This window comes from Zootermopsis nevadensis, unplaced genomic scaffold, assembly GCF_977971745.1.
Source record: "Zootermopsis nevadensis isolate Lab colony 2312 unplaced genomic scaffold, Znev_1.0 Znev_ptg000027l, whole genome shotgun sequence".
Classification (NCBI taxonomy): Eukaryota; Metazoa; Arthropoda; class Insecta; order Blattodea; family Termopsidae; genus Zootermopsis; species Zootermopsis nevadensis.
The window spans coordinates 7,770,762-7,789,593 of record NW_028259159.1 but is presented as its reverse complement, the minus strand read 5'-3'; the positions used below and the strand labels follow the sequence as shown (position 1 = coordinate 7,789,593).

At 40.4% G+C, this 18,832-nt stretch overlaps 2 protein-coding genes across 6 annotated transcripts; one reads left to right on the top strand and one right to left on the bottom strand.

The window, feature by feature from the left end:
- Positions 1-62: 62 nt before the first annotated feature.
- Prosbeta6 (proteasome beta6 subunit) lies at positions 63-999 on the bottom strand. The gene has a single exon (XM_022086045.2). It carries the CDS (start codon positions 881-883, stop codon positions 188-190), a length of 696 nt encoding a protein of 231 aa, XP_021941737.1. The 5' UTR covers positions 884-999; the 3' UTR covers positions 63-187.
- A 463-nt stretch (positions 1,000-1,462) lies between these two features.
- LOC110840785 (cyclin-L1) lies at positions 1,463-17,852 on the top strand. 5 transcript variants are annotated; one of them, XR_002546992.2, is made up of 11 exons: positions 1,463-1,819; positions 2,774-2,958; positions 11,681-11,801; positions 12,184-12,248; positions 12,387-12,591; positions 12,824-13,083; positions 13,239-13,340; positions 14,172-14,303; positions 15,037-15,297; positions 16,448-16,528; positions 16,669-17,852. XR_002546992.2 is itself a non-coding variant. In XM_022086043.2 (9 exons), exons 1-9 carry the CDS (start codon positions 1,595-1,597, stop codon positions 15,227-15,229), a joined length of 1,488 nt encoding a protein of 495 aa, XP_021941735.2. In that variant the 5' UTR covers positions 1,463-1,594; the 3' UTR covers positions 15,230-15,910. The 5 variants fall into 5 exon arrangements, 1 of the variants encoding a protein (XP_021941735.2); XR_002546990.2 differs by lacking the exon at positions 16,448-16,528; XR_002546991.2 differs by having other exon boundaries at positions 16,448-17,852.
- The last annotated feature ends 980 nt before the right edge of the window (positions 17,853-18,832 follow it).

The window sequence follows — 18,832 nt, the reverse complement described above, 5'->3', positions numbered from 1 at the left end:
CATGAGCCATTGGGCTACAGTTTGCTCACCTCAGCTTTGAAAATATGTGAACAGTTTCATAATATGAATAACAGTACTGCTTTTATTGTTAACTGAAATGTGTACAGATCAATGACTTTTAGTAGGCAAGCTTACAGACCTTCAGTTTCTTGAATTTCACAAGATTTTCCATAAATTTGTTTGAAAATTAATCACGTCTCAGGGTGAACTTCTCCTCCTGTATACCATCTTTTGTGATAATATTGATAAAAATGCTGTCACCAGTATAAATGTCTCTCTCAGCAGCAGAAATGAAGGCATCCTTCAAAAGTGCCATGGCCTTTTCTATATGAATGGGCTCAGAAGTGACATTGTCCATATTTTCGTATCCAATCTGGTTGTCGAGAAGTGGCTGCAACAAGGCACCAGCAGACCCTTTTGCATTGAAGGCTACTTTTTGACAATGGCCTACAGGGTCATAGCAGTAGACACAACCTTTTCCCTCTTCATCCAGTCCAGCCAGCACATTGGAAACGTAGTATGGGAAGAATCTCTTGTAGTACAGCATAGTAGATAGCATCTGAGCCACAGCTGGAGTAGACATGGGCTTCTGGTGCTCATGGAGGTACATCTGCATTCTAGCCTCCAGGATGCGAGCCAGAGTCAGTGTATCACACCAACATCCCGAGCATCCGAGCACCGTTGTATCTGAAAGACGGAATAGCTTTCGCTGTTCGCGGGTATAGATTGAAAATCCACTGCTCAGTCGAGTGTCGGATGCCAATAAAGCAAAGTCATCTCCAGCAATAGCTATCACACTTCCTCCATTATCGGCGTATGGAACGAAAGACGGTATTTTGGTTCCTTCATAAGTACGACAATCGGCCAGACCGTTCAGTGACATTTTATGAGTTTTAGAATTATTAAATCACAGTACTTACTGTGTTCAATAACTACACACTTAGCTTCCTATTAAGTGACTATATAGTATTCCATATCCCAGAGATCACAGAACCTTAAAACGATTATTGAATACCAATCTAGGCTCATAGAAATTCTCCGTGCGGATTGAAAACCTCTACTGCAATAATGTCTACACGTAGTTTACAAATCGAAGATAAAAGCTCTGACAGTTTATATCGCGCATTGATATGGATCGAGTTTCCTCCCAAAAGAGGAGGATAACGTTGAGTAATTCATGTTTTATCTTAACGTGTTTTTGACAGAATGAACATATTTGTATGCATAATTCATCTGTATGGTACAAGCATTGTATTTGTATTTCTCCAAAGATAATCTATGGAATGTAAGTAAATTTTGTTCTACTCTTATCTGAATGGCTTTCCGCGGCTACTGTGCACTAATCATGGTACTTACACGTTTTATGAATGATTAATTAAATATCTCATCATCATCATCATCTCCTATCGAGGTTTGGGCCTATAATGACCTATGATCAGAGAGTGTACGTATGGCAACATTTGCCTCGCCATTTTGTTTTTTCTTTTGTCGTCAATGGTGGAAACGCTATCATACGGTAAAGAAACGACGCAGTTGCTACGTATTTAATGTTGGTGTACGTGAATTTAGTGCAGGACGCGCTAATTGTTCTACAATGGGTACTCCTAGGCAAGATAATCACAGTTCTTCAGCAATTAAGCCTGTAATAAAACCGTACGGTAGAATTGTTTTAAGTCTTAAAAACTGTCTTTTGCCCGAGAACAAACTTTGTCCTACTCCATCACAAAACGATGGATTGGATCAGGAAACAGAAACTGATTTAAGGATATTAGGATGTGAATTAATTCAGACGGCTGGTATACTATTAAAGCTTCCACAAGTGAGTATGATTGTTTAAAAATGTGCATATATTCTGAAAGGAACGAGTTTTCCGATACCTATGTACCCTAACGCCAAGGCCAACTGACGCGTGATTTGATGGTGTCATGTGAACTAAGTGATGAAGGGTTATGTTTGAGGTAAATTGTTATCGAAGTAAGAAGTTGAAGGTGATGAATATACAGGAAATTCTGTGCTTGTGTGTACTGCAATTTAAACAAGTATTCATTTTATTTGGTTGTATTGTAATGGATCCAATCAGGTAAGAGAATAGAATTTATTTACATTCTATATATCCTTCATAGGCCTAAGTGAAGGATGTAGAACAGGTCATAGAACAAAAACGACACTTGTTTCTAGTACAGATATAAATACATAGTTTTAACAGCTATTTTCAGATTTCTGGAACTACAGTATTACAGCAAAATAATTACGATGAGAAACCATCACCATTGTTACTTACATGTGTTTATAATAATTGAGACTTTTTGGGCGAAATAGATTCTCCTACTGAGTAAAGGAGCAATATAGGACATACTCTTTCAACGCTGGCTTAAACTTTACATGTGTTTGATGAGGTTACGTAATCTTTTCGAGTGAGCTGTTAATTAACAGTTGCAATTTTTTGTTTCGTTTTATTTGCTTAAATTATGTGAAGTTTGCAACACAATTGTGGAAATTTGTTCTCTGTAAACTATTTCAGTCTTGTGTGCCCATTAATGGGTCCAGTATCATGATACTGGATGAGCAGTGCTTGCAGGTGATTTAGGAACACCTTACAAGAAGGACTTGCATCAGTTTAGTACTGTTGAATTAAGGGGAAGGAATGTCCACAGTTTTCACTACTGACTTCAGTGAAATCTTCCACTTTTAGGGGGAAAAGTTGGTTTGAAATGTCTTTGGTTTATGACTTGCCTAAGTCTAATAGTAGATCTGTTTTTGTTTTGTTTTTCAGGTTGCAATGGCTACGGGGCAAGTTTTGTTTCAACGTTTTTATTATTCTAAGTCATTTGTTCGGCATGCAATGGAAACAACGGCCATGGGTTGTGTTTGTTTGGCTTCAAAAATAGAAGAAGCTCCTAGAAGAATTCGTGATGTAATCAATGTATTCCATCATATTAAACAAGTGAAGAGTCAGAAGTAAGTATTTGGCTTGCTCTTTGCCATTTGTCCAGAATTCATGATGACCCACTCCATTACTTTCCTTTCTTCCTGCTCTAGGTTCATTAGTCTGTATTTGCTGTAAGCACCTGACGTTGAGGCTAGTTCTAGACGTGTTGCGGGTTACTTGGCTACAGATTAAACCTTGCTAGTGTCTTGAGAGTGAATAGTACTGGTCACCTCACTTAGGCCCATCAAAGTACTTCTCTTTGCTTTGTAATAGGTTAGACAACATTTTATGTAGTCTTGTTTGGTTATGATGCACCCAGTAGAATGTGATCACACTCCATGTGAAGTGCTCATTGTGTGGTTGCTGGCCTCAGAATCTAAAAATGTGCCTGTACCGCTCATTTATTACAAGAACTGCTGTGCTGTTCCCCAGATTACTTTATTAATTGAAGTAGGCCATGACTTCACTTGTTTGCTGTTCTTACTGGGTCTTATTCTCATTGTACACCATACAGCTACGTCCCTTTGATCATTAATTTCACGTGACTTTGGGATTGTCACGTTGTTCTGAGTGTGACGTGACACTGTGTAGGGGGGGGCACACAACTTCAGTAACTCTTGGTACTCTTGCTGGATTCATTGTACACACGTGATCTTTGTTAGGGTCTTTCAAAAAGCCCTGACCTTACTGCTGGACTCCGAACCAATGCAGTTGAAGCCCTCCTAACACCCGTTTGCCCCAGCCATGCAGTGCTGACAATTTATAGTCTGTCCAGCCAGTGCTGGGCATTGACATAGTATGTGGTAGGGGGATGCCTTGTCCTGTGCACATTTCCTGCTCTTGATACTTTCCAAGATTGCTTGGTTTCTGATGACCCTAGGTGCGGCTGTTATGCCCTTTTCTCCTGACCTCTGCTAACTATTGGCAAGTCTAGATTCCATTTCTGAGGTGGGCACACCTGTAGGGCAGATTCCAATATCCGCAGTGATAGAGTGGTTGCAGTTTCTACAGTTTGAAATGCATTTTGAATCATTGTGGTGGCCGGTAAATTCCACTGTCCCAGTGTTTTATTTGTCTTTGGTAGAATCAGAGGCTTAAATTTCTAGTCGGAAAAATTGACACGTACCTGACCAGGATGAAACGTAGAGCCCCGTGAACGATGGTGTGTGAGATCACAGGGTTTCCAGTTCCTACTCTGAACAGTTGTCACACTGTTTCTCGTCATAAATAACCAGCCTTTCATTTTAATTAAGTTTTCAGGTCTTGTTTTGTTTACTTCTTTACTTTTTGAATGGTATAAAACCTGTGAAGACTGTGACTTCGTTACATGTGTAAAGTTGTCATAACTTATATTCTTACAGAAATCACGGCGTACTAAAATGTTTACATCTTTAATAATAAATTTCTAGGTGACATTAATATTAATAAATCCCCAACAGAGACAGAGGATTGTGTTCTAGCCTCTGCATCCAGACAGCTCTGGGGTCCACCCAGCCTCCTGTCCAGTGGGTACCGGGGGTCCTTTCCGGGGGGTAAAGCGCGGAGAGGGCATGCTGCCGACCACTCACCCCCGTCTAGTGCCGAGGTTGAGAACGAGTAGGAGCTATCCCACTTCTCCCATAAGTGCCAGCATTGCCATGTGTCGGGATGCCTTTAATTTTACTAATGTTAGCTGCGGCTTTGATCCCCAAAACGGATGAACAGTTTTCAGCATGTCTTGAAATTATTTCAACAGGTTTTTATCAGGCTTTGAAAATTATCCCAGTAAGAAAGATAAAGGACACCGTGAGTTGTGAACAGGGTGACAACCCAGTGGAAAAACATGAATAAATCTCTGTTGATGAAATCATAAACCATGTTACTGACAGGAAAGCTGTGCCACATCTAGTAGCCATATTCATCTCGAATTATTATTCTTCTGTGGGCTTCCTTAGTAGTGAACAGGAGAAGTCTGACTCATACACCTGCAAGACATCCAGGTCCTTTATTACAGTTGCGGATGTGTTTAATCTGAAGGTGTAAACACAGGTTCCTTGGAATGTCTCAGTTCAATGATTGTGGACATAATTTAATAGTCACAGTTTTTAATTTGTGTCGTGGTATGAGAGTCGACATGTAAATGACTCTCCCTAGAGGTTGGCTCCTGCTGTGCCCCATTTCTGTATTTCTACTCCCTTCATGTTAAACTGCTTTTCTGATGAGAGAAGAATTGCAGTTTAAGCAGTGTTCCGAAACAGGCACCTAGAGAAGTTGCGTATACAAGGATTTGGCATTCCATGAAACATAGTTCTTACATTTCTTGTTGAATGGTGTTTGAAAAAGTGTTACATGTTGCGTCTTTGTGTGGAATGTGATATTTCAGTACCATGCGTAGACTGGGTTAACATGTCAATGTACTAATGTTGGTTTATTTTTGTTTACAGAATAATTGTATTCTATATAAGTTAGACTATGTGGGAGCTGTGGTGTATATCAATCCACAAAGTTAGATCTTGCTTATTATCCTGTGTCATGTTTATGCGTTACTCAGTGGCTGGCTTCATCGAGTCGCACTCACTGAGTCTTGTCACGGTTAACTTGGAAACTCCAGACGGGCATTTGCTCGGTATTCAGTAGATTGAACAGATTAATTGAGTTTTGAAGTTACAAACTTTCCTTCTGTGCAACATTCGGTCAGGAATGAACAGGAACTTTGCTTTGCCTCCTTTTGCAGTGTGAAGCTGAGCCACTGACAGTATTTGAACATGTGCGTAGCATAGAGAAATACTATGTGCATGAGTGCAGGCTTGCCAGGGAGTCAAATCATTGGATACGTGTGGCTGAGTGAATGAGGTGGCATGTAAATGTTGCAGAACATCGGAATCTCCTTAACCTGTATTCAGAATTTCAAGTTTTTCACGTTCTGTGAGGTTTTGTCGCTCTGAATCCATTTGCATGTTGTCATCATTCAGACACAGCAAACCACGGTTTGAGTCCCCGACAGAATTGCTTAAGATTTAGGTGTGAGGGATGGGTCCATTCTGTGCGGAGGGACATTTAACCTTTGCTCAGAGAATTTTGTACTTACTTTCCACAGATGTTTGTTCGCACATCAGTCCTCCAGCCAGGGGCTGATGGTGGTGAGTTGGCATTACCGGTACCGTACATTGAAATGTAAAACACAGACAGCCATTGAGGGGTTGGCAGGCAGCCCCTCTGCTGAACAGAGACTGTGTGGTTCAACAGCCAAGGCTATCTCCTCCCCAACAGCTCGCTGCCACAACAACCAATCATTTTGTTTCACAAGTTTCTCGTGTTTATTTGTTCTTGTTTGTTTTGTTTCTTACCGCCAGTAGTGTGCGTAGGCCTCGACCATGGCAAGATATATCAGAAATCTTGCGATGTTCCTGGCCTGCGGCCAGAGCGTCAGACAGTCGATCTGCTCACCAATGTGTGCGATACACTTTGCGCATTTCAACGTTGAGAACTGAGATATTTTAATTTTGTCTCTGAGAGGCATTTGACGTTTAAAATGAGTGGTGCCATTACGGTTTATATGAGAGCTGTTTACAGTTGTTTTAACTCTGGATGTTTCATGAACATAGAAAGTGTGGGGTATTGGAGAATGGGGCATGTCACAAGGTACATGTTTTATTTTCCACCTCCCAATCTCATAATTGTGGTTATGGATTATAGATATTGGATTTTTATGACCACAGATGGTGAGTGCGTTGAGATAGACCATGATTCCCTTCTCTGTCTGTGTATTTTCCCACATTGGTGATGCAAGCTGTCATGCAGTGTTGCTTAACTATTAGAGTAAGTTGAAGTCATAACCTTTCTTCCAGAGAAATGGAAAACAAGTTAAGTGATTTTTTTATTTAACTGGCATTTCATTTCAATGCATTTGTAAGTTTTGTTTGCTGTTCTTTGGATACTTTTAAGTGATTAACGCTGTCCAAATACTTTCGCTGTGTTCAGACAATGTGGCATGGCTGCACAGCTTTTACTTCTGACTGGAAGCAAATGAAAGATTCAGACAAATTGGGAATTCGGTGCTTAGGGGGCACAGTGCTGCTTCTTTACGCTGAGAACATGGCTACATTGACCAGTTTAAAGAGGGATTTATTAACTCAAAATAAAAAGTAACAGTGGAGAGGTGTTAGTCATGCCCATTTTGGGCTCGGTTACACCTTGCTTAAAGTAATTTCCATGACTTCGCAGTTCTGAATAAACATTTGGAAAGACCGGTTGATTTTACTGTCCTTGTCAAGAAGCACGTGTCTTGGACATGTTATCGGACGAATGAATGATAATAAGTTGCAACTTATGAATGTGTGAAGCTCTTCCTCTATTTTCCCCATGCTTCTAAATGGTGTGGTGATTTGAGGGACACTTTTTTGCCATTTATGGTGTGGATGTGTGAATGGCACTATTACACTGGGGCAGGGACGTGATAGGAGCTGTTATAAAATGTCATTGTAATTTGGTGGATCAGGTGGGTTGTGCATGTAGGCCTAGTCAAGTGCATGAGAGTGATTCATGAATCTTAAGGAAAGAGGATTTGAGGATGCGGATTGGATTCATCTTACTCGGGATAGGGACTGGTGACGGGCTGTTGTGTATACAGTAATGAACATGCAGGTTTTGTCAAGAGTGTAATAAATTCTTCTCGGGCTGCCACCCGTGTCGGGTGGTTTAATGGATGAGGACGAAGGTGGTTCTCGAAACGGTGTTTTCTCCATTAAACCACGTGACGCGGGCAGTGGCCCGAGAATAATTCATTATACTTTGTTATCGTGAAAGCTTCAGATCACGTCTCATGAAAAGTAGGTAATTCGTTGAGCGGCTAAGCATGACCAATCGGCTTTTACCGCACATTGTCTGTTAGTGCTTTTGTTATAAGCTGTATTTTGTAAAATTCGGAGATGATTACTGCGTGTCGGTTATGTTACACTTGGTTAGTGGCTATTTTTTCAAAAATAGTTCATGGTATTGGCAAAACACGTTGACTTATTGTATTTTTTGGGATGGTTTTCAGTTTACTGGTTAATTTTTCTTTGAAGTAAATTTTATGTTGCATCAGAGTATGAAATTGAAACTGCATTATGGTACACATCTACAAAAGGTTTCTGCCTGCTGGAATTGGTTTGTCATGTTGGCCCATTTGTTATTTCTGAAAGAATGTGTTACAGCAGCTTGTGTCTGTAAAACTTTGAATGAATGAAGCCTTGGAAAATGGCTGTTGTGTGTTTCTCTCCCAGTACTTGTGCTACTTGTAAGGTTGGGGGTTTGAAATTGCAGTTTGTGAGGCTGTTATCACCCCCTTGTTATGAGGGTGACTGGGTACAGTAGTAGCGTAGTCTAGTAACCAGTAATGCTGAAGATGTTGGGGCTCAATCTGACAGCCTTGTGGAGATTAGTAGACCTTGCAGTCTTTTAAATGACCTGTTTTTTCCCAGGGCTGTCACCGATTGGATGTTTAGTTGTTGCTTGACTTCAGAAGAAGCTGCTTGAGTCAAGTTGACAATGGGATTGAACAAGTGTCTGGTTTGTTTCAAATTATTATATGACCCTTAGACTTGCCGTTGCATCATGTGCGTTGGTGAAAACCTATGTAGTCGGGTATTTTACACGTTTTCTTGTATCTCTGTCTTACGCTGCCTTTCACCCATTTCAGTACCGTGTGGCAACATCGTCTTCATTAAGTGATGACTGATTTCCCTCTGAATCCTGAATTCTGATGAACAAAAGTTGTACTCTCGTTGTGTGCGTTCCTTTCTGATGTGTGTTGGCTTCGGCATAGAGATGGCGATCGCTAGTCAGTTCATTCCTTCTGCCATTACTTTGCGGTATGTTGAAGCACAAGTGTTTGTATTGGCAGTGTTAGGTACGTGCTTATAATAAGTTGCCAGCTTTCCAAGACACTGCTTCTCACAGTGAGACTTTGATGTGAGAAAATGTTTACTTCTCTTGACTGGCAGAACTGTGAATCTGTTTCACATTTCAGAAGTGGCACTGTGAATTCGGTAATTTGCTAAACTGATGTAAAGTGTGAGAGTTTTCATGATCGTAGTATATCCTGTATTGTTTTGATGTTGGTACCTCCAACAAACAAGAACAATGCTATGCCCAAAATATCTCTTTCAGTCACTGGACGCAGGGTAAGTACACAAGAAGTTCAGAGTGGTGAATGTATTTCATCTTCAACATAACATACTTCAAAAAAAGACTAGAACTGTGAAGAGACATAGGACATTCACAATAACTATTTTTTCTGTAAGAAGAAAAGCAAACAGTATGCTAGCAGTAATAATTATGTTGATATTTTGATATGTCTGTGCTACTAATTGCAAAGCATTTTCCAGTGACGTCACGGACCATTCGTCGTTCAGTGAAATGTGTGTGATTATTTGTTGCGTTAATTTTGAAACAGACTGTGCCAGACAGTAAAGGTACGTAACATGACTTACTGAACATGGAAGGAATGCTTTTAAAGTGACAGCAGGTAGTTTAATGGCTCAATCTTTTCAGAAATGGAGACTGAGAATATTCGATTCCTTCCTTTAGAACTTGCAATTCTTTTGCATGGAACTATAAGTTTTCCAAGTGTCAAGTTTTGGAGCAATGACTGACATTTCAAGATGAAACATTAAATGAAGATCTTCACAGAAATGGTGACCTTCCTTTGTTGTTATCAAGATACCTTTGAAGGAAGATAGAGCTTCAAATCTTCAATGCAATGATTGTCAGTGTGTTGTGCGAGACGTGGTAAGGTGGTGGAGTTGGCGTGCCTGTATAGCCTGCTACTTTTATTTGTAAGCTTCAGAACAGTTGTTTCATTGGATGCCAAATGCTTTCAGAAGCAAGAAGCTGTGTGTTGTGTGGCTGCAGTCACTAGAGGGGACAAAACACGTAGGCCCCCGCATGCTTCAGATTTCAGTATCTGGCACACTCGCTTCCTGTGTTCCAACAGCCACGTAGGGATGCGGCTCCGTCACTTTCTGACGTTGCGAGATGGAATCGAGCAAGTACAAACTTTACTAATAGTAATTGTTAGTGCGGAAACTGGATCAGTTCCGTTTGTATGAAAATTTTGTTTTGATATGCAACAATTTGCAGAAATGGGTAGTTGTATTTGGTCCCTTCCCTGTGAATGGTTTGTTGTCCAATTTCAGAACGATCCTCGGGTTACGGTTTTGTAATGGAAATTAGCCCATTGAATGTCCTGCAGAAGTAAAGTCTGTGTGGAAACATGAACGTAGCAGTGGATTTACTGGCTTGTGTCATTCTGCTCAAGTGATGAGGAAGCTGCCGTGCAGTATGGTCTTCATTTTTATGTAGCGCGGTATCAGAATACAAAGTTTATCTACAGGGGAAATATATATTAACATCAACTCTGAAGTGTATTATGTATCTTACAATGCAATCAACCAGAATTGCCCAGATTTTTGGGTGAATAGAAGAGAAGCATTTGTAAGTTCATATATGAAATATGATTTGACTGGAAACACGGTTGAAATGCCATAGTAAGTGCTTGGAGCTAGCCACGCCTTTTAAATATCTACCTTAGAGTACATGTGAGCAGATCTCTGAATGTCAAGAGTTGGTTTCTGTTGTCATGCAGGTCCTTGGCTCTCAGTGCCTTAAATAGACAGTGGTTGTGTGATTCTCCCCAATATGTAGTCTTTTGTACATCTGTCTGTAATCAACCATTACGTTTCCATCAGCACAGGTAGGCAGAGGCACAATGTGTCATTGCGATGGTTCATTGTTCCGTTATTAAAGATGATGGTGTTGGATCACAGAGACTTCTATTCAGTGGAGTTGTTAAAAAAAAATAATTGCAATGTCAAGTGATGCTTTCTTGAATGACTTAAAGTTATGGTCTCTTAACAAATTTGTGTTGTAGTTGAGGGATTTTTCTTTGAGATGTTAAACAGTTTCTTAGTACTTTATGTGGATCAGAATTAATTTAACCTTCAGTTTGGTGTATGTCTGGTCTGTAATTGTGCAGTCTTTTCTCTTGAAACATGCGACACATTCACCATAATTAAACTTTTTCATAATGCGTGCAGTATGTGATGAACCATTTAAGTTATATTCTCTGTTCCAGTGGCCTTCAAGATCTTGGTGAAGAATACTGCATACATTTATGAACCGATCCCAAAAATTTAATTTGGTTATGGGGTTTCATATATTCACATACTGGTAATGTAGTTGGGAGGAATAACTTAAATATGGTAAACTTCAGTCAAGATGAATCCTGTCCATAGTGTTGTCAGTTAGAGTTGTAAGCATGTTCGTGCCTTACAAGATTTTATCTGTAAAGTTTTCATGTATCAGCCTATTAATTGTGGAATGTTGCCAGACATTGTTTTTTTTTTGGGGGGGGGGGGGGAGGATCAATCAGGATAGAATAAGGTACAGAGTGAGCCAGAAGAGCTAAGCACTGACTGACTGCTTTGTTTGGCTCTTGTCGCATGGCAGTCGGCTTGTTAGTGTTTACTGATCCCCTTGCTAGATTGTCAGATATTTTAAATATACCGTTTTTCAAACCTGGCTCCAGTCCACTTGAACCATTCTAATTACATCTTCATGAGTGTGCCATGGAGATATGGGGACATAAATGCTAGGGGGGGGGGATGGTTGTAGTGCTGTTCAGAACACAGGAAGAGGTGCAAGAATGTGCAGTGGGAGGCGTGTGTTTGTGGCCCACTCTGGTTGGTGTGTCACACAAGCTGAGTTGCGCCTCTCTGCTTGCTGTTTCAGGACGATACAGCCCATGATCCTTGATCAGAACTACATCGCCCTCAAGACGCAGGTCATCAAGGCAGAACGGAGGGTGCTCAAGGAGCTGGGTTTCTGTGTCCACGTCAAACATCCTCACAAGGTTCGTAACTTCGATCAGCTTGATGTCCGCTGAATTGGTTGTTTCAGACGTCTGTGTTCTGTTGTTTCTGCAAAGTGATTGCATGCTGAGGGTGACATGCTTTTCAGTCTGAACATTTTATCACTGAAACCACTGAAGGGGTTTTAAAGTGTATATTGAGGGTGTGCACTAGAATTTGTTAAGATTTGCTTGTTGTTGGCCCAGTATAACAGCTACTTTATGAACCTCAAAGCAGATAATTTTTCTGAAAAGCGGTCTTGAACATTTGGTTTGTAACATAAAATTCAGATCACACTAGAGGTCTGCAGATCTTACGTTAGGTTTTCAACACGCGTATTAACCTAAGACCTTGTAGAATGACTTGTTTCTGTTCTTCCTGCAGATAATTGTACTGTACCTGCAAGTTCTTGGGTTTGAGAAGCACCAGAACCTGATGCAGTTGGCCTGGTAAGTTATTTGGTAGGAATATAAATGTGCGTTTTTTTCTCTGTCTTGTGTTATTTTGTTGTCAGAAACTGCAAGGTAAATTTGCTTCCTGCTCACAGGAAAGTTTACGTTCCAAGATGTTGCCTTCCTCCTTCACAGGAACTACATGAATGACTCTCTGCGGACAGACGTGTTTGTACGCTACCAACCAGAGACTGTTGCATGTGCCTGTATTTATCTCACCTCGAGAAAATTAAACATCTCGCTGCCCAAGATGCCGGTGTGGTTCAGCATCTTCCGTGTCTCTGAGGAGGACATCCAGGACGTGTGCTTCAGGATTCTGAGGCTTTACAAGAGACCAAAGGTGAGTCATGTGGTTGTTACTCAGTATTTCAACCCTATGTAACATCAGTACTTGTTACTTAATCATTAAGTGGCATAAATATGTCAGTCTGCAGATTGAGATAAGCCACAGAGATAATGGATTTTCTTAAACTTGCCAATATATGGAAATCAATGTGGCCATTAACAGTTTCCATGCCACCCCAGAAATGGAAGTATGTGCTAGAGTAATTCCCTTTTTTATTTTTGTAAAGCCAAATGCAGAGGAACTGGACAGGAGGGTGGAGGAACTGCGGCGCCACTATCAGGAGGCCCGTATGAAGGCGCGCGGAGGCTCTGGAAGTGGAGCAGGAGGCACTGGGGCTCAGTCTGGCAACAACACACCTGGTGGTGGCAGCAATAGTCCCACCTCACCTTCTACACATTCACGGTCTCGTCACAGCTCACCAACACGTTCCAGCAAGGACAAGCATCACAACAGTGGGTCTCCTCGTTGGGGCGGAGGCTTCATCAGGTAAGACATTTCCATAATCTGTTATTGATGCAGTTATGTATGTGATGTTACAGTGCATGCAAAGAGACACAGCGGGCACCTCGTATTTACTGTTTTGTACTAAGACAATTTTGTAATTGGGGGGGAAAATGGTAACTCTGTGCTGTGTATTCCAGTCGAAACAACCACGCCTCAGAAAAGCACCGAAGTCGAAGCAGATCACGGACAGTCAGCCGCAGTCCACCTCCCAAACACAGCAAAAAGTCAAAGAAGAACAGGTGAGTTGTTGGCTTTGCTGTAGTATGTTGATCTCATCTGGCAGCAAGCAGTTGTCAGACTTCTCCCATCAAGTAGAATGATGGCTCACATTGTTAATTGTAGTTTCAAGCGAAAGTCGATTTACAAGAGAACAAGAAGTTTTGGAGGAATTTAAGAATGACTTTTCTTCTACTCTGCATATAGGTTAGTAGGAACTGTGTGTTAGTTATAGTACGCGACTGTAATCTTGAGACTTGCAAGGAATGCAGGAAGTCCGAAGCATTGAAGGCTGACGCTATCTTTCCTCCTTCACCCCACAAGTCTCAAGATTACAGTCTTACACTGTACATTACTTATTGATTGATCTGTATCTGTTTTCCACTGGAATGTGTTGGCAGTATGTGAAAGTTTTCAGCAGTAACCTCAGCATTTTGATTAAATTTGTAGGTGTGTTTCTGTTCTGTGTGTGCACACCTTGTAATCATAAGTCTGTCTTCATGATACAGTGGTTAGTGCTGTCTAACTGAAAGGTAGACGTAGAATTGTTTTATATTCAGCAAAAATCAACTTTTGCAAATGTTTCATGTCATTTGATGAATTATTAACGGGAAATGTGATTCCTGTTTAAGTAAAGCTAGTGATACTTTGTTGCTATTCTTCATCATAGGATATGTAGTGCATCTCCTGATGGCATAACGTTTGTACTAAGTTGGGTAAAAATTTGTTGGTGTGAACTTGGTGATTCCATGAACTTATCTTTGCTTACAAAACAGAAGTATGACGTTCAGGCAGAGAAGTGCACCATTTGGATACTTACTGGTCTGTACAAGAAATTTTGTTTTACTTTGCAGAACTAGGTCAATTTCAAGGTCAAGATCACGATCAAGATCACACGAGAGGAAGTCAAAGAAGTCACACAAAAGGAGGAGTTACTCCCGATCTCCAAGTTTATCACCACACAAAAACTCTCGCAAAGTCTCGAGGTCAGTGTTTAGTGGGGCTACAGTTTAGTGGTGTAATGGAGTTTGCCCCGCACCAAGGATATTGCTGCATCTCCGCTGCAGCTTTGATTGAGACCGCCTGTTTCCATTGACTGGGTCTAACATTCCGTGTGATGCCTTTCCATCAGTCATACATGTAATGTGTTGGGGCTTTGGATAAATCAGATGTTCCTTTATACCTGTGACCCATCTAGGCTCTGTCCACTTCCATTATTTCTTCTGTGACTTGGGAAAAAGAATTACATGCATTAGTTTTATTTTGTGGTAGCATTGTGTCATGATCTATTCAGGGCCTCTCTTCTAAGCATCACATTCAACTTTTGACTGCCGAGTTAGTAATGTTTACTCTATATGTGTATCCCATCTGATCGTGGCTTTCCGATTTTGTCGGAAGGTTGTCATGACTGCTCGTGTTGTACGGTGCCTATACACGGGAGAAGAGAAGGAAAGGGAGAGGCTGCATTTACAGTACTGTATAGCTTATATCACCAGTCATCAGCGCAGTTTCCAGAGTTTGTCTGCAGCAGTCCTTGGTCAGACAGGACATACTCTACATGCCTTGAAGCAGTGTGTTCATCTGCCTCTTTTGCGAAATGCACGTGTTACTGTGATTCAGAAAGTCTTCTCCATTTCAATTAAAATCTAGTGTGTGGTACCTTGATACTTAAATCTTATGAAAAGTTCATGATGTTGGTAAGCCATTCCTTTGTTTTAGGGACAAAGGGCGTTACCGGTCGAGGTCGCACAGTCACGATGGTCGACGTGGAGCCGAACGATCGCGGTCTGAGAGTTATGACCGCTATGAGAAGTACTACACAGGTTCTGACAAGCTGAGCAGCAAGTCACGTAGCAAACACACTTCACGGGGGCTGGATGATGACAGGATACGAAGCAAGGAACGTAGATGAGACTGTGATAGCCATACTGTCCAAACTCTAACTCTCAACTCACCGGCATACAGCATTCAGAATTGAAGGTGAAGTTTCAGTGGATGGGAATGGTGGTGTAATTATGAAATCAAATGAAAAATTCCATTTTCGTGAATTGGAATTCAAGAAATATAGTCTGCAAAACTTGAGTAATTTAAATAACTGATTTAAAATTGCTGAATACATTAATTACCCAGGACGTGCATTTTCCCACACATTTGCATCACAATGGACATTTTCACTTCACCCATTCACTGTTGGTGAAAACGTTGCCCTTTGTTTCTGCCATTATTTCTTCTGAATGTATTTATTTATGTGTAGAATTTTGGATACAAAAATTTGATGTTAAGACGCCGTTATTTTTTAGATCGGTTACACGAACAATTGCAGTGAGTTGTGTTTGGATACAATGAATGACATCACGTAAAGTAACTGGATACCTGTATGAATGTTCCATGCCAGTGGGTCGAGGTCAGAAGCGCATTATCAGCGTGTCTTGAAAAAGAGACTCTGTTACAAAAAGTGAACCTTGGCTTTACTTTTGGGACTTATCCAAGGTCTTTGCACTGTATATGTTGCAAGCTGCGTGCTGTATTACTCTGAATCTAGAATTGGGTCTTTCCTGATTTTAAGCTTATTAAAATCCAGAATTATATTACATTTTCATGAGTATTTCAACGTGGTTCATCCCCACAGCAGATCTTTGGTGTAATGCTGTTGAGCATATTTACACACCACCAAAAAGAAAAAAGAAATTTCTTTCCAGTTTCATTCTCACACATCATAGTTTCTCATGAAGAGAATCATTGTATATCTTGATTTTATGAACCATTTGTCATTCTTGCCTTGCATTTTATTTTGTGTGTAATAGTGTTGATACATTGGGCTTGAAAACGTATTTGCTCAGTGCAAGCACTACATGCAATTGATGCAGCACTGCTCTAAGAGAATGGGAGCTCTGATGGATGATACAGTAGCCATCGATACCATGGCTGTATCTTGAAAGTGAGAAATTAAATGGATTGCCTGCTCCAGTGTTTGTGTATATAGGTTATTGGATTTTGGTGGAGATCTCACAGTGGGTGGGGGGGGCTGGAGTAAAAAACATCATTCTTATCTGGATCTGGTAATGAGATAGACTTCAAAACTGTGGTCACGACCGAAGCCTCCAGGAAGTTTTAATTTCCCTTTCCACAGAAGTTGCTGCGTTGTGACTTCGTAGAATCATGTTGCTGCAAAGTGGATGAACTTGTAGCGCACTACTTGCTATGACCTTGTGTAAGCATAAATTTCTTATATTTTATGTGTAATGTTCACAGACTTTCTTTCAGAGCGTTCATAGTGAGGCTTTAAACACAACTGTATCTTTAAAGTATACACGTTGTCATACTGTAATTTCTGTCCTTTAATTGATTCAGTGTTTCCCAACTTCCATCAGCTGCAACCCTAAGTCAGATGAGAGAGTATCCACGCATGAGGAAGAATTCTTCACACACTTGAAATGGGTCATGAATGATGGGAACAACTGGATTGGTCAGACACTTCATGGTCAGTGTTGTGGTCTACGTTGATGACTTTGTAAGCTTGTCACTGCAGAACAAACCCTGGTGAGTTGATGTGTGGATGTGAGACAGCTTGTAAACACACAATGGAAGATGGTGCCAGATTGAAAATAATCTTTCTGCAAGGAGAGTTGGTCCAGAATAATTGGTAGTGGAACATTTTAGTGTTATGAAATGTAGCAGTTGGTGGTTGTAGATGTAAGCTCTGGACTTCACTGCAGTAAGTGCTTGAAAGAAGGGGAGGAATGGTTTTGTTACAAAGTGTTGGCGCTTACCTGATGTGAACCGTACTGTGTCTCAATCACTTTGTGTTCTGCGTACTGCACCTCAAAAGAACCTAAATTCAGCTGCCTGTTTGCTACTAACTCCAGTATTTCTGTTCGTCTTAGCAGTTGTAGTTGCAACATTTCGAAAGATTGTAGGATTTCAGGTTCTATCCTTGGTGAGTAGGAAGATGGCTGTCTTCTGGGTTGTAGTCTGGTAGAAGGTATTTGCTGCCTACATCATCAGCACAACCTCTGAAACGTTGGTAAACTTCTACCGGACCATACAGTGCAACAACCCAGAAGAGAGCTTTGTTGATTTTAATCTCCTGCCGTGATTCTGAACTGATGTGGTGTACTAGAAAAAATACATGTTCAAAATATCTATTCGGCCAGCTCTAGGTTCTTTTTACATGGAGTGAGACTTCCATCGCAGTGTGTTTGAACTACGAACTTCAGAATTGTAACTGGATCTACTCCACTTACCATGTATCCAATTTTGCTGTGGATTGGTGTATGGTTCTTACGTAAATATCCTGTTACTCTACTGACTCTTATCCCCTTCTTCAACACTGTTATTGCCAGTTTGTTGCACAATCTTCCTCTGCTACATTTTGGAGGATCTGAGTGAGGTGTAAGAACTATATGTTTTTATTAAATATATGTACAAGTAACTTGTATCATTTCTTTCAATACTGTGAATTTGAGGTTTTGTAAAATATAGTATGAAAGTCTGTAAGTGATCTCAGAAAGAAGCAGTAAATTGTTTTAACCACATTGCTTTTCTTTTTCACCGGATATTAGCACAAAACAAACATGGCTCCTTAATGCTGTAGAATGCCATATGAGGTTTTTCAGTTTTCTGTACTACATTCAGAATCTGGAGGTTCAGCACTGCCATAACAGCCATTGGAAATTTCTGGTCCATTTTAGTTTCATTCACCACATGTTTCTAATATTCTCCCATTTGCTTTTGTATTGTCAGAGGCCATCTTTGATTTCAGAAGTAACAATTCAGTGCTCACACTGTGCTTGGACATGCTTCATTTCAAATTTGCTGGTATGTGTGGCTATGTAGCAATTTCACATGTGTTCAGATACAGGTTGTGATTTAGAATGCATATTCAGATGTGATACTGTTTGAGGGTTTGAATGGCCGCACCAAACAGAAATATGTGGATGTGATGTACGATGCTTGTGTAGTGCTTTACTATGTTAGCTGATGCTTTAAGTAGCAGAGTTGTGATTAGCAGTTATAGATTAAGCTACTACAGAGTAAACCTGACGGTCTCATTAGTAAAAATGACAGCTGTATTACTAGTGATCTTTTCATTGATAAAAGTCACCAAAATGGTTAAAGGGCATAGGGAAGTGTCTTCTGTGCTATTAAATGGGCAAGCAAAACAGTATGACAGTGAAGCAACAAAAATTTTGATATTTACAGATAACAGGTGTATGGAATGGAATGAAAGTAACTTTTGGGAAAAAGTTTCATAGGGTGTTGACAAAAGATTTTTAATTGATGCCAGTTTTTATAAATGTGACTTGATTCTAAGCAATACTGAAAGAAATGAAAAGATAAAATGGAAACTGCTAGAAAATTTCGCATGTCGTGATTGAAGTGGAACAAGCCTTGAGGCGGGGAATAAGCCCGTTTAATAATTACTAAGTGCCATAGAAATGTAGATCGTAGAAGTTTATGCGTGGAAACTATAGGTTGTATGTGCAAAAGTTACAGCCAGTAAGATTTTGTTGTA